Source organism: Trichoderma asperellum, chromosome 2 (genome assembly GCF_020647865.1).
Source record: "Trichoderma asperellum chromosome 2, complete sequence".
Classification (NCBI taxonomy): domain Eukaryota; kingdom Fungi; phylum Ascomycota; class Sordariomycetes; order Hypocreales; family Hypocreaceae; genus Trichoderma; species Trichoderma asperellum.
The window spans coordinates 5,659,267-5,674,511 of NC_089416.1; the positions used below are offsets into that span (position 1 = coordinate 5,659,267).

Consider the following 15,245-nt stretch of genomic DNA (forward strand, 5'->3'; position numbering starts at 1 on the left):
TTTAAAAAAAAAAAAAAAAAAAAAAAAAAGCCCAATTATTCTATTTTATTTTTCATGCATAATGCTTCGCGTCCACGACGCCACCAGCTGCCAGCTTCCCAATCTTGTCAGCAAATAATAAAACACAAAAGAGAAAATAAAAGTATTTTCGCTCCCAATGGCCCCTTGTCGAGCTCAGCCCCTCTCGAGCTATGTTAAGTCCTGACTCTCTACACAATAATACTAAATTGTAAACACACGCGAATCATTAAATATATAACCCTAGATTCCGCTCTTTTTCACCTCCATGTCCCGGTTCCCCGTCTAGGTCATCATTACTTTGCCTTTTACCGCGCTCCCATCTTGGAAAACTCATTCTGGAATCGCAGCTTGAAACCGTTACACAGGGCTCGCATATCGGGATATTGATATCCTCTGAGCTCGAAACCCTGGGGAATGGTTCGCACTGGCAGGCCGATTACACGGGCTGTCTTGCTCGCCTTGAAGCAAAGCCAGAAGTATCCGGGATGCTTAGTATCGATGCAGAAAGCGTACGCTGATCGGTTGGGGTTGGCATCCACATATGTAATAAGCCATTTTTCTGCGTCAATATTAGAATATCGCTCGTTTAGGAGAAAGCGAGAAAGGCCAACTAATAAGAGGTATAAAAAAAAAAGGAGAAAATAACTTACCAGTCTCGTTGCGCGATCTGTTTTGGTACTTATCATGCCGCATCATCTCCTCGACTTTCCTGGCCATGGCCTTAACATGGTCCACAATCAACTCGTCCAGATCACTGTAAGTGTATTTGCCGCCTATCCGGAGAAGTTTGCCAACGGAGAACTCTGTATCCTTCTGCATTTCCAAGACATCAATGTGTTGGTAAACGCCATCAGCAACCTTCCAGGTAATGGCCAAATGATCATTACCCTTTGAAGAGGGTCGAATGATGACCTCGCCAGGAGGCTGCGATCCAAGGTACTCCTCCGCTTGAATTGAGTTGTAAGGCTTGAAGTTGGGATGCTTGACAACTCGTTGGGTCCTGCCCGTGGTCTTGTCTTTCTCACGGAGCTCCTCTTTATCGGCAGCCTCGAGGGCATAGTCCCAGCCGTCACGGCCAAAGTTGATAGGAGGCTTATAAGGGATCCGTAGAGACTCTTCTCTCATGGAGAGCTTAGCCATGAAATCCTTGTAATTCATCTCGAGAATCTTGGCTTGTACCGTTTGCCCTGAGCTAAGTACGTCCTTGACAGACGATCTGTTCGATACTTCGTGGCCTTCTATCCTGCCTTCGATGCCGCAGTCTAGCTTCACGATGGCGAAGTCGTCTCTGACCATGCGCACAATAACCGGAACAATCATGCCTTCACACAGGGTTGACTTGGTTTCGCCTGTGAACATGGTGAAAATGTCAGAAGGTGCGAGCAGCGCGAAGCTTCTGCGCAGTTCTTCATATGGAGCTTGCAACTCCGCACTGATAGCCTCTAGAGTAGCTCGCTTGCGTTGGCTAAAGTTCCTCTGCAGCTGGTCGGCGTACTCGTCAAGCACCAATTCGTTCACTCTCTCCTGCTCATCTTGCTTGAAGAGCTTCCGCACGATGGCACCAGGTCCATTCTCATCAGTTTCGGCCTTGACATCCTCTTCATCCAATTCAAGAGCATCTGCCGCCATCTTGCGACCCAGTTCGTAATCTTCTGGGTGAACACGAGTGTTGTCTAGAGGATCTGATGAGGGATTGGTTGCGTCGTACTCAATGTATAGAAAACTAGCGCAATTGTTCCAGACGCGTGGCCCGACGACAGGAAGCTTTCCGCTGTCTGGATCACCCACCAGCTCGTCTCTTGTGTTAACCACACCTCCGTTTGCATTGATGGTCTTGATTACGCTGGTGGCTTTTCGCGGTCCCAATCCTGCAACATAAGGGAGGAGGTTGGCTGTGTATGAGTCGGTCATGGCCTCATTGATATTGACTCCAACCATGTTGACCGTATCAACCATGGCGGACTCTAGATATTTCATCAGCTTGTCCGGAGGGAGGAGATTTTGGCATGGGTGGAATGAGAGAGAAACTACATCTTTATTCAATGCAGCGTACTCTTTCATTGGGTTTTGCATGTATCGTGCCAAGGCGATACAGTATCTTGTGATGGGGTTCAGAGAAGGATGTTCGGCCATCGCACGGGGGCTGTCCTTGTAAAGGCGCGCGACTTCATCCTCCACAACGATGACTTCAAGAAGCTCAGTGCGGTAATCATTTGTCTCGGGATCTTCAAACTCTGCTCCCATGAGGTTCTTCTCGCTCACGAGGCCTTCCAAGTCACGCACGAGTTTCTGTGTATCGGACGACCAACCGCCAACACCAATGACATCGGGGCGCCGTCGCCGTACAAGCTCGACAAAGTTTTCACGCTGAGTCTCGTCTCTACCCAGATTGCCAAATTTGCCTTGTTCAAGCACACGTCCTTCTTCCTCTACCCAAGCCCAGCACACAGGATCGCGAGTGGGATCACCACCTCCGTTGGACAGCACTAGGACTCGGGGAGTGGTACCTAGGATCATTCCCTTAGGCTTGTAAGGAGCTTGATCCAGCTTGCGGTAGAACTCTTGTCGACACATCTTGAGAACTTCGTCCTGGCAAAACGTTCGAATGACTTCTTTAATGTTTTTGGCCACGATCTTTTCCAGCTTAGGATAGGCGAGATCCAATACCTTTTTGCGCTCCTCTCGCCACTGCTCCGCCCGATCACTAAAGTTTTCTGACTCAAACTCCTGGTAGAGCTGTCTCCGGAAGTCGTATCGTGAAGGCATCTCCAGCTTAATCTCCACCAAGCCTTCCTCCTCGGCGCGCATCATTTTTAGGAACACTTCAGGTTGGTGCACCAGATCGGCAATCGCTTGATTCTGTATGTACTTGATTTCGTAGTAGGGATGCGTATCGTCAATCTTTCGCAAGCCCTTGTCTGTACGGCGACAGCTTATTTCTGCTGCCTGGTAAAAAGAGGCTCTGAGATACTTGCGCATCCGGGGGCTGGCAAAGAGCTCTTCGGCATACATCTGGCGAGCAGCATTCATGACTTGATCGCCGGTGTTGAAGTTGTCATCAAGAAGAGTATCGGCAAGATCCATCGGATACTGCTCGTGATCATCTGGCGCAACCTTTCTGCCCTGGCGAAGAGCGTTCTTTGCTAGCTGATCTGCAGTAATTCCGTAGGCCTTGACAAAATAATACGCCTTTCCATTGCGAACACGGTCCAACAGTGAGGATTTCGAACCCGGACGCTTCGTCAGCGATATGTTTCCAGCCAAAGTCGCAAGATCCTTTAGCTTATTAGCGTATTGAAATTGCAAATAGTCCTGCAGATCCTGAATCTCTTCCATAGTGGTGGCTTCCGGGATCATTTCTTCGACCATGCTATCTTGGACATCCATAGATTTGAGGTTGTCGAATGATTTCTCAAGTGAGTTTCTCTTCTCCACGAACGAGCGGAATTTGATGTCAAGCTCTAGGATTCTCCATAGGTCATCTTGGTTCAAGAGTTTATCCGACTGAATTGTGTAATCGGGACCGTCAGGGTCATCCCTGGTCGACTTTCGAATCTTCTTGGAGTGTAGGAGGTAATCTTTTCGGTGTTGAAACACAAATGGAACTTCCACTTCATCAACAATAAAAAACTCGAGTACTTTGCTAACAGCTTTGCCAAAAGGAGCCTGGAGTTCTTGAGCCAAGCCCTTCTTCGGCCAAAGCTGGTTGGTGATCCATCGGGCCTCCTCCTTGAATTGCTCTGCGGTCAGCTGTAGATTCTTGAACGATTTACGATCCAGTTGGAAGCGTTCGGGCTCGTCGGTGAATCGGATCTCGTTATCTTCATCTGTGAGCAGTTTTTCCTTGAGCTGCGAAGGCTCAAAGACATCCTTTAGTTCGATGCCTTGCTCCTCTCGCTCTCTGTCCTCCTCTTCTTCTTCCATCTGAAGCGCCCAGTCGTAATCTTCGCCATTGCCGAAAATAGCCTCCATATCATCCAGAGCATCTTTGTCCAGTCCTGTAGTATCGACAACACCTCCAACACCGCGGTCTCTAGGGCGGGCGACCTCAGCATCTTCCTGTTGGCGTATGCGCTCATCTTCATCTTCGGGAAAGTCTTCCTCTATGAAGTCGTCGAATTCGTCTACTTGGGAACGGAAGCCGGGTCGGCCGTAGGAACGCTGTTCTCCAGCATCCTCGTCTTCGTCGGCGAAGATTTCTTCCAGCCCTCGCTTTTCGTGAGCCCCAGCATCCTCGTCGCGATGGCCGCGCTTAAGGCGTTTGAACTTGGACTAAGTATGACGTGTTAGAAAAAAAAATATCCTTGAAATGCGAGCAATGAGGGACTAACTGGAGCCTGGGGCTTTGGCTGTTCACCAAATTGCTCGCCAATGAGTTCTAAATCCTCTTCATCCAGTGCCTCTTCCTCCTCGCGGTTCCGATGCTCTCGCTTTCTCTTAATCGGTCGGCTTTCGACGTCAGACTCGACCTCCTCCTCTTCTTCGTCCTCGTCGACAATGAAGCCCTCGCGGATCTAATAATGGTTAAGCGTGTCAGTAGGCAGCCGGATCGCGAGTCAAAGCGCCTCGGGTTACCTTGCGAGCTTCTTCCTCGTCGTCATCATCTTCTTCCTCTTCGCTGGAGTCGTCGACGTGAGCAGTAGGTCTCTTTCGACGCTCTTGGCCAGTTTCTTCGTCAAAGGATTCGTCATCTTCTTCGTCATCCAACTCGGCCTCCCCTGAAATCAGATCGCGCATAGTAGAGCTCATCTTGCCAGTGCCTAACGCAATCGCGTGGTGTGGATGTCACAGGGTGAATCGAGGGGCTCGCGACCGAATTCGGCGCGGATAACGCAATTAAGCCGATTGTTGAAGGGATTCTCGATGATTTCAGAAAGAATGACTCAATTCCCACGACGACGATCAAAGAGCTAGATGAGGCTAGCTGGCTCCTCTCCTGAGAAGTCTTTATGAATTTTTGAGCAGTCTCGGCGATAGCCTTCAGCCTCGTGTCGCGCGTGGCAGGGGTAGTATGGAACTATATTTACCCGAATTCTACAACGCTTACGTAAGTACACAAGCTCTTCCGACCAGCGCCCAGAGTAATTTCATGCGGTAGAAAGTTAATATCTGGAAAGTGCCCTTGGTTCATAAATCCGATTATCTATAATTTATTTTTGCTTCGTATAGTAGACGAACTTGATTTTATGAATTCGAGCCTAGTTTGGCTTCCAGCTGGTTTGCATCTTTTAGGTGCCGTCACTGCAGGTCTCTTTATGCCGCCCTAGTGGCAGCAAAGTTAGTAGGTAGCTACTCAGCCATACAAGACCATAGACTACAGCCCCCGCTCTTCATATTCGGAAAACGGCAGAGACTGCAGCTCGCTCTAGCCTCAAGATCGGGCCTCAGCTCTGGATGCTACAGCCAGTGTGGAGTCACAGGTATACGAAGCACAAGGCTCTAGCACGACATGTATGTAGGCAATAAACGCTGGCCCCGCAAATGGCGGATGCCGGAGACTTAAATTAGAAGACGGATTGCAGGCCCCTCACTAACACCAGCTACCAATGTTTGGAACGCTTTGGAATGTCATGCGGAAGATTCGACAGGCTGCAAAACAAATTGTTTCCATCGTCTAACGGAAATGGCAAAATTCCATGTGAGGCGAGCTGCTGTCAGATTTGGCTTTGGGCCAAAAAGCTCGATGTTAAGAGATGTGTTTGCTGCCCTTGACAGCGGTTCTCACGGAGCAAGGAATAGGTATACATAATAACCTGGATTTCAATCAATAAGACGGCATAAATACTGCACGTACTATCTTGCGCGTCAGCGGCATACCTACCTACCTATGTAATCGGCTTTCTATGGTCCTTCACACGGCAAATAATACTTCTGGGAGCTAATGTGATTTATCAATCACTGGGCTATTGCTATATAGGAAGAAGCTTTCAATAGGCAGGTCGTTTCTAGGGTAAACTACTCTGAAACGGCCTCTCGTAACACTATTCCATGGGGCATAATAGGGAGACGTCCAAACAGGCAACGCTTGTGGGCGATGAGACGCCATATGTGCTTCTGGACTGGCATTTTATCAGTGCTGGAACACAGTCAAAGCTCCTCAAAACGATGGAGATGATGACGGGCATTTCCACCTGAATCGTCCCACATACGGTAGAGTCTCGGCGTCGGGCCTTGGCTGCACGTTCACGCAGCCAATAGAGATGCTAGATCTAGGTTCGCAGGATTGGCGAGGGTCGGGCGAGCTCAGGAGTGATAGCAGCTTAGCAGGGTTTCATCCTCCTGACCCTCGTATATATGAAGCATCCCCCGTCTTTCAAACATCTCCAAACATGCCAGTGCTCGCTAGGGTGCGCGGGAATGGCCCGAGACCCGCTGATGAACAAAGTCCCCAGGCCGTGACTCGTAGGAAGAGCATTTGGTAATGAAAAACCTGTAGCACTGCTGCTACAATACCACGACGGCTAGCATACGGAGCAGAGAGCAGTCCTGGACATGATGTATTTTGCTACAGGAGGCTGCAATAATAGGGGCGGTTGGGCTCGGGCGCCTAAACCAAGGACTAGCAACTTAGGGGTTGGTGCTGGTGGCTCTTGGGGCGCCAAAACAGGCAACGTGCATGCTAGCCGTGCCTTGAGGTGTGTGGCCGTTGGAGACAAAAATAGAAGTTGATGCAGCATGATTGGAGAAATTCTCCTGGCGCAGGATTTCATCTAATGTTGCTGGGCTTGGTAGATTCCCAAGCGCGCGACATTTAAGAGGGCGACGACCTCCCGGCGGCTGGCTGCTGGCCTGAGGTGCAGCGTCTTGCTCCCCAAAGCCGCCCAGAGCATCACGTTATCTCTGAGGCCCCCACACGGACACTGTAGCGAGCTACTACCACTACCTGAGAACCACTAATTAGCCTTAACCCGACCCATAGCCAACCTCCGTCTACGTATTTTGTCTACAGGCTACCAGCGCTCGAAGGTGCCCTCTAATCTGCGGAGAGCCAAAATCACACACGGAGGCATTTTCGACTTTATTTGTCCTCCCTTTTCCGTTCTTTCTGGCTGCTTGAGCATCTTGGGAGGATCGGAACAGCCTGGAAGTGCTCAAAGCCGACCGTCAGGGACTTGCTCCAAGAATCTGCGTCAGGCTGCGTCTCCTGGGCTCCATCAGCGACCCTTCCGACATACATCGCCCACTGCATAGCGAAGGCTCGCACGTTGTTTGCTTCTGAGTTGGAAGAAACTTGGAATCCTATCTACTGCCTAACGATCGAGCCCGAGGAACGCCTGATCGACTTTCGCTCTGTGCCCAGTGCACCAGTCGCCTCGCCGCCAATCCACCGCTTTCTCGCCCGTTTGCATCCCTACTTCTCGCCCATCATGTCTGATCCGTTCGCACCGCGCACTATGAAGCGCAAGAACGTCAAGGGCCTCGCCCTGACGCCAGCAGCGCCGCGTCCCTCGCCGACAGCCGATACAAGTAGACGCGGCTCAGAAGTCAACAAAGACGAAGCCGGTAAAGAGGAGCAGTTGGAAATTGGCATTGAGTATAAGCTCGACTTGAGACCAGAAGAGCTTGAGGTGATGAAAGAACTCGGCTCTGGCAACGGTGGAACCGTTAGCAAAGTCAAGCATTTGACGACGGGAACTGTCATGGCCCGCAAGGTTCGTTCTATTTGCTGTCATCGCTCTTAGGCGCCCGTATCATAACTTCTGGCTAACAAAGTTTCTAGGTGATACACGTGGAAGCCAAGAAGGAGATGCGAAGACGAATCGTTCGAGAGCTTCAGATTATGCATGGATGTCACTCTGATTATATTGTCACATTTTATGGGGCCTTTTTGAATCACAACAACGATGTGATCATGTGTATGGAGTATATGGATGTTGGGTAAGTCTCATACGTGAATTCAAGGTGCGACATAAGATTGGAAGAAGTGCGGCTGACACCAATGCTCGAATAGCGCGCTTGATAGAGTTTCAAGGGTCTTTGGCCCGATCCGTGTGGATGTATTGGGAAAGATTGCAGAGGCAACTTTGGGCGGTCTGACATATCTCTACGTGAAGCATCATATTATGCATCGAGATATTAAGCCGTCAAACATCCTCATCAACTCTCGCGGCTCTATCAAACTTTGTGATTTCGGTGTGTCTGGAGAGCTGGTCAACTCCATTGCCGACACCTTCGTTGGCACATCAACATACATGGCACCCGAAAGAATCCAAGGCGAGAAGTACACAGTCAAGTCGGACGTGTGGAGCTTTGGTTTGACCATTATGGAGCTTGCTATTGGAAAATTCCCTTTCAACACAAACGATCACATTGACGATGCGGATTCGGGCCCGGCCGGAATATTGGATCTGCTGCAGCAGATTGTTAATGAGCCGGCTCCAAAGCTTCCCAAGAGCGACGCTTTCCCTAGCATTTTGGAAGACATGATTCAAAAGTGTCTGTTCAAAGAGCCAGAAAAGCGACCTACCCCACAGGAGTTATTTGTAAGTTTTCTTCTTTGTCTCATGGGTAATTATTAACAACTTTTAACTTTATTTTAAGGAACGAGATCCTTTCGTTCAGGCTGCCAAAAGAACGCCCGTGGATCTTAAGGCGTGGGCTTTCAGTCTCATGGAAAAAGACAACCGCAAGTCTCATCTTGTACCCCAGATGTCCCCCAGTGGTACCCAAGATCTGCTCCGGTCCAGCGACTCATCGCCAAAGTCGCGCAACAATGAGGAGCCGCCGGCCAATACTCCCCAGTACGGTGAAATTCCGATTGCCGGAGTCGGTATCTTCTCACCAAAAGATCGAGCGCCTGTGCAGGACCGATCACCGTCGCGAAATGGCGCAGCCGTTGGTCGACCTGCTCATCCGGGCCTTGGACAGAGAGGAACCACCACCAATTCGATTCCTCAGGTCTCTTCTTCCAATGCCGCCACCTTTAACCTCCCAGTCCGGCCAGCACCGCCAACGAGCTCCTTTGCCTCACAAGGTGCACCGCAAAAGCCCGTGTCGTCAGACGAAATGCGAAGCCAGAGCCGAAGGCAGCCCAAATTTGGTCTGCCCTCCAATCCCAACCCTTCATATGGCGTATAGGATCCGCCACCATACTGTTGACCTTTCTGACCTCCATGTCTCTACATCTTCTCACCAACCTCCTGGCTTAGCATCATGACGGCGCAACTTATTTTCGATGGGCTTCTCTCTTCTCTCTACGCTCTCTCTTATCAAAAATGCCGAATAAGGGAGGATAGTCAAGGAAAGACTCTTTGGAGTGGGCTGTGGAATCTGTGAAACAGCAATGAAATTTCACCAAAACTATATTTTGGTACACTTCAATAGGATGAAACCGTTAGGATTGTGTTTTATGTTATAGTGCGATGTATATGTAGCGAACACAAAGCGTTGAATCCAGCAAGAAAACAATGAATTGGCAACAAAGGGAGAGAGTGAAAAGAGGACTTGTGCAATTTAACTTTAAGTTAAGGTTTGTATTCGTCATTTCCCTCATAGGAAAAAGAGCATATATTTGAGTGTTTATATATACATCTCTGTGTCTACAACAGCCAGCTGATTACCAATGGGAGTATTTTTGTGTTATGCTGGGAAGCGCTTGAATCTAATGTCTGGATATACTACTCGAAATCACGACAGTAAACGGCCTGGCTCTATCAACCGCCCCTGAAAGCCATTTTCCAGTATTTGAATCAACTCGTCCAGCTGGTGGATCACCAAATCTGTATTCTCGTGGTTGGCCAGTTCCTTATTTACGTCGTTGAGCAGCAGCACCGTCGCAGCTCCCGCCATTCTCCCTGCCGTTAGGTCATCAAGAGAGTCTCCAACCATGATTAGGCCGCTCGCATCCACGGCTCCGGAGCCGTCTATCAGACCCCAGCTCTGAGCAATATGCATGATGCCTGCCGGATGAGGTTTAGGAGGTCGAAAGTCCCGGGTGATGACGGGATAGAACTGGGAGGCGGGCAGGAACTTTGTGATGAGGTGCTGGACGGGGAGGTCGAAGTTGCGGGTGCAGATGGCCTTGGGGACCTGGTAGGCTTCGAGATACGACATGAGGGTCTGGAGGCCAGGCTGGGGCGCCTGCGAGGCCATAGCCTTGCGCTCAATGGCGCGGATGGCTTCGTGGGCCGGTGGCTGCTGGTGAGGGGGCAGTTTATCAATGTGTTCGAGAATATCCACTGATTGAGGGATTCCGAGAACGGAGCGCATTTCCTTGAACATGTATGTCTGCGGCACACTACGAGAAGTTTAATCAGTAAATAATGAGATAGCCCCAGATAAAACTTGTCTTTTTTTTTTTTTTTTTTTTTTTTTTTGGTATGTGTTTCTTTCTTCCAGGCATCGTCCAATTTTTAAATCCAATGTTAAAATGAGGGGCACAAATCGGGGTAAGCATACAAGTGTCAGGCTGTGCGGCGAACGAGGAACGAGGATTCAGACCAAGTGGCATTTTCCAAATCTCGCCGTATCTCGCCGTATGGAAAATGCATTGTTTTCGTACTGTCTCTTAAAAGGCATCCAATCAAGCAGGTGAATGTTATATAAAAAGGGAGAGAGTGGTGATTTTTTCATTCTTATAAGAGCATGGAAACGGGGCAAAACATTCAGGGCATTAGGAAATGCAGCTCAGTCACAAAAGAAATAAACGTAAAATCTTTTTCATACCTTAACGTCCCATCCATGTCAAATACGATGCCTCTCAGTGGCGGAGCGGCATTAAAAGGTGACAAATCTGCCGTTGCTCGCAAAGGAGCGAATCTTCTGGGCCCTGGAGAAGCCATGGCGGACAGAAGCCGTCGTCGGATGAAGGCGGCCAGCGTGTCGATTGGTTAACGAGAGAAGCGGGAGCGTCTTGAGTCAGATGGATAGAAGAGAGGGCAGAGCGGCCCGAGTGACTGGAGGCGTTTAGACTAGAGGCTGGGAAGGACGAGGGAAGAGAAAGAAGCGCGCGGAGGCCAAGGCGCGCGTAAAATGGCGTGAGGAGGAGGCTTATCGTGGTCGCTAGCCACCAGGTCGGATAATAGGATGGTGGCACTTGATCTGGGCGGCTTCATGAAGGTGGAGGGCGCCAAGATTGAGCGTGAAGATCCGATGCCTCTCCAGCATATGCAGCAGGCTCGAAAAGGCTTGTCCAGACCGGCGCCGGAACAGCAGCAGACGCATGGTTTTGATAAGAGCATAGCATCGTGGCTAGTGGTGGTGGTGGCGCAGCCTAGTTAACGTGCAGTAGACGCTGCAGAAGCGCCCAAGACGCCTTTGATGCGACGATGTGCTCGGCACTATTTCCCTGCTACCGCGCGCTCTGCACGGCGACAGCCTATAAGAGGCGGCCAGCGCCAGATCGCCGAGGATTGCTGATTCCGCCGCCCGCGATCTGGTCCATCTGGCGTCAATCAGGAATGACAGCTAATGCTGGTGCAGGGCTGGCCCACCGCTGGCCCCGCTGGCGCTGTCACTGCCGGTAGTGCCTGAGCAGCGCTCTGGCGGTGTCCCGTGCGCCATAAGCTACCGACCGTCTTGTTTTGGAGCTTGCTGCTCACCTTTTCTTCCCGCTGCTGTTGGGAGCTGCTTAGCCTGAGCTATTGCCATCCGTCCGCTGCCATCCATTCCTCCAATCCATCCAGTCCTGCTTCTTTCCGACGAACCCGCACTCTTTCACGGCGTGTTCCCGAGGAGCTGACGCGACAGACGAGGCAAACGCTGCGACGTGCGGCCGCGGGCCTTGCTCGAGCCCATGATAATGCTGGCCGCCCGCAGCGACGCGGCTGACGCAACTACTACCACCAGGTCGACATGAGCAGCTCCAACAGCAGCAGCAGCTCCTCGACGACGCCGCCATGGCCGCCCTCCCGGCCCTCCAAGAGGAATGTACGTGATGGAATCGCCTTTGCCCCATCCAGAATTGTCTGCATGGCGGCGCCTTGCTAAGTCCGTGGCTAATCCTTACTTGTGTCTCTGCATAGAAAATGCGCAATGGGACGTTTGTCATCCCTGCTACCGGCCAGCGGTCCCGGCGCCAGGTCACACTCCGCACTCCCAGGAATCGGTCACATTGTGATGGATCCAGGCGACGCTCGTCTATGCTCTCTGCCGGTACGGCTGGCCAGCATATCCAGGCTGTGTCGCAAGCTGCTTGGACAAAGAGCCTGGCTGCTTGGAGATGGCTCCAGACTGACCAAGGCCACCAGGTGCTCAAGTGTACGTTGGCATATCTCCTGGGCACCACGGCGACGTTCTGGCCACCATTGTCGAATTTCATGGGTCGCAGAGATGGCAAGCATATTGCCGCCACCTTGACGGTGTACTTCCACCCAGCGCGTACGGCTGGGTCCATGCTGGAGGCTGTTATGATTGCGATTGTGGCCGTGGTATACGCTGAGCTAGTCTGTCTCTTGTCGATGGGGATAGCGATTGCCTCTCGCGATGTATGGGGGTCTACCGCCCCTGCCCATGTCATCGTCCTGGTGATATGTATAGGAGGCGGTCTTGGCCTGGTCGGTTGGACCAAGCAGCGATTAAACCAGCCTCTTGTGAATACTGCGTCCACCCTGGCATCGATGGCAATCATTTCTATCATTACCAAAGAAGAATCCGTGCAAAATGGCTACTTCTCTGCGGACAAGATTGTACAGATGCTCAAGTTACTCTCGCTTGGCATCTTCTTCACCGTGGCCGTTAATCTCCTGGCATGGCGCGTATCAGCAAGGAAAGTGTTGCGCAAGTCAATCCTCACAGCAGCTGTAGCGCTGGGCGATCGTCTGTCCTTCATCACCAGCGGGTTTTTGAATTGTTCAGAGGACGAGGTCAGCTCTCCTGAATATACCGAGGCTTCTGCGCAGTATAATTCTTCTTATGCTCAGATAATGACTACTCTTCGTGAGGCCAAAATCGAGCATTATCTCCTTGGGCAAGAGAAAACATATGCGTTAGATAAACGCCTCATTAAATCACTAGAAACGCTCTCACAGGCTATTGGAGGTTTGCGTAGTGCGCTTCAGACCCAGCTTACGCTTTTGAAAGAGGGTCCAAATTCTGGTTTACCGCCGCCATCCGGCTTATTCTCCCCCGAGCCAGCCTCAGGAATGTCCCGGAGTGTGTCGTACTTCTCCGATGAGGCTAGGGACCGATTATCGGTTATTGAAGAGGATGAACTCGAAAGGCGTTCGATTCCCTTCAGCCAATCGGATCCTACGCTAGATCAATCGCCCATTTTTCGCGTACCTTCGGATATATTTGCTCTTTTCTTGGCGTTATTGGGCCCCTCTATGAAGTCCTTGGCATTTACGCTATTAGAAACGCTGAGGCAGAATCCATTTAGCCAAGACCCGGAATGCCAAGCGACTACGATTGAGCAGCTGCGTGCAAGCCTTCAAGATGCACTAGATCTGTACAATAATGCTAGAGGCAAAGCTCTTCGTGAGTTATATCGGAGCATACAGCTCGGAAGAACACGGTCTGAAGAGATTCAGGCCGATATTGAGGAAGTTGCTGCCGCTTGCGGCCACTTCTCAGTATGTTTGCAAGCTGTTGCTGTGGAGATGGATGCTTATCTTGACGTTCTTGGATCCGAGTCGACACAACGCCAAGCTCGCAGCTGGGAATGGATTAAGTTTTGGAGACACTGGAAGATGTTCCAACGCCGAAGAGATTCAGATGCCGAGAACGAACCGCTTTTGCCAAGGACGCCTAAACCGATTAGCAAAAAGTCGCCCACGCCAAAAGGCATACCTCAGGCAATGCTGAAGAGAAGAGACTCCCTCCATTGGGACGCTTCGCCGCCAGAGAACACAAGTGCCTTTGTCCGTAATTGCTCTCAAGCTTTGCTGAAATTTCTACGATTTCTAACGCGCGACGATGTCTTGTTTGGTATCAAAGTGGGCATTGGCGCTATTCTGTGGGCCATGTTTGCCTTCATCCCGATTACAAGACCAGTATATCAACACTGGAGAGGTGAATGGGGCTTGCTGTCTTACATGATTGTTGTCGGTATGACCACTGGTGCTTCTAATACGACGGGCAGTTCTCGATTCATTGGCACTTTGATTGGAGGAGCGTGTGCCTGCGTTGCGTGGTCGTTGAGTATGACCAACCCTTGGCTTCTTGAGCTCTATACCGCCATTGTGGCATTGGGAAACTTCTATGTCATTTTAGTCATGAAGAAAGCTCCTTTGGGGAGAATTTCACTTTTGGCGTATAATGTTATTGTACTTTATGCGTACAGCCTTTCACAGGATGTCGATGACGATGACGATGACGAGGGTGGCATAGATCCTCTAATTTTCGAAATTACCTACCATCGAGTGGTGGCTGTCACATTAGGAATCCTATGGGGCATCCTCGTTTGCCGGCTGCTGTGGCCAATCTCTGGGAGAAGAAAATTCCGAGAAGGGCTTTCGGTGCTATATCTGCAGCTTGGGCTCATATGGAAGCGCGGCCCCCTGGCTGGTTTTTCGAAAAACAAAAATGTCTCAGACTTTATGCAGGACGGGGAGCAAATTGCCCTCCGACGATATGGTATTGTTGAACCTCCTGCGCATCTTATCTTACTTACTAACAAATAGCGCTTCTGCCTTTAGTTTTCAAGTTGGAGTCGTTGCGAGACTCTGCCAAGTCCGAGTTTGAACTTCGAGGACCCTTCCCAAATGCCGCCTATGGGCGAATTATGCACTCTACCAAACATATTCTGGATGGCCTCTATGCTATGCGTCTCATCACACAGCGCCGGCATACTCTTTCGGAGGGTGAGAGTTCTCTGCTGGAAGTCACGTCGGCCGAAAGAATGCAATTGTGCCAACGGCTATGCCACGTTTTTCAAGTACTCGCATCAAGCGTTATGCTGGAGTATCCTCTTACGGATGCCATTCCTACCATCGATCGTACCAGAGATCGCCTATTGAACAAAATTTACGAGTACCGGAAGAAGCACATGGAGATGAATTTGAGAAATAATGATGAAGATGCTACTCAGGCGATGACGGAAGAGAGAGATTTTGCTTTGCTTTACGCTTATACCCTTGTTACGGCGCAAGTGGCTGCTGAATTGAAGAAGATAAAAATGGAGATTGAAGCTTTGTTTGGAGTTTTGCATCAGGATGAACTGCTCTTGGAGTAAGGCTTGGAGAGCAACTCTCGAAGTCATTTGACTTTGCTATTTAGGATTTGGCTTACAACTTGGATGGTCTTAACATGGCGATACGGCTCTATTTGGAGTTAATTTTTTTTTG

At 50.3% G+C, this 15,245-nt stretch overlaps 4 protein-coding genes across 4 annotated transcripts; 2 read left to right on the plus strand and 2 right to left on the minus strand.

Annotated features, from left to right (window-relative positions):
• Positions 1-29: 29 nt before the first annotated feature.
• SPT6 (Transcription elongation factor spt6) lies at positions 30-4,973 on the minus strand. The gene is made up of 4 exons (XM_024903100.2): positions 4,597-4,973; positions 4,353-4,535; positions 672-4,293; positions 30-580 (listed from the first exon to the last, which is right to left on the minus strand). Exons 1-4 carry the CDS (start codon positions 4,768-4,770, stop codon positions 327-329), a joined length of 4,233 nt encoding a protein of 1,410 aa, XP_024766047.1. The 5' UTR covers positions 4,771-4,973; the 3' UTR covers positions 30-326.
• A 2,415-nt stretch (positions 4,974-7,388) lies between these two features.
• On the plus strand, positions 7,389-9,099 carry TrAFT101_004169 (uncharacterized protein; the record flags this gene model as incomplete). Its single annotated transcript, XM_024903099.2, has 4 exons — positions 7,389-7,673; positions 7,742-7,899; positions 7,973-8,504; positions 8,563-9,099. The coding sequence occupies 4 exons, from the start codon at positions 7,389-7,391 to the stop codon at positions 9,097-9,099; spliced, it is 1,512 nt and encodes a 503-aa protein (XP_024766046.1).
• A 549-nt stretch (positions 9,100-9,648) lies between these two features.
• On the minus strand, positions 9,649-10,802 carry TrAFT101_004170 (uncharacterized protein; the record flags this gene model as incomplete). Its single annotated transcript, XM_024902999.2, has 2 exons — positions 9,649-10,258; positions 10,687-10,802. 2 exons carry the CDS (start codon positions 10,800-10,802, stop codon positions 9,649-9,651), a joined length of 726 nt encoding a protein of 241 aa, XP_024766045.1.
• A 1,012-nt stretch (positions 10,803-11,814) lies between these two features.
• TrAFT101_004171 (uncharacterized protein) lies at positions 11,815-15,133 on the plus strand (the record flags this gene model as incomplete). Its single annotated transcript, XM_024899052.2, has 3 exons — positions 11,815-11,889; positions 11,985-14,535; positions 14,598-15,133. The coding sequence occupies 3 exons, from the start codon at positions 11,815-11,817 to the stop codon at positions 15,131-15,133; spliced, it is 3,162 nt and encodes a 1,053-aa protein (XP_024766044.2).
• Between the last annotated feature and the right edge of the window lie 112 nt (positions 15,134-15,245).

Excerpts from the sequence above, each read along its gene's own strand:
- SPT6 (XM_024903100.2), bottom strand. The coding sequence starts at position 4,770 with ATGAGCTCTACTATGCGCGATCTGATTTCAGGGGAGGCCGAGTTGGAT. Across the intron at positions 4,536-4,596 it reads ACGAGGAAGAAGCTCGCAAG|ATCCGCGAGGGCTTCATTGT; the intron begins GTAACCCGAGGC and ends AACCATTATTAG. Across the intron at positions 581-671 it reads CAGATCGCGCAACGAGACTG|AAAAATGGCTTATTACATAT; the intron begins GTAAGTTATTTT and ends ATATTGACGCAG.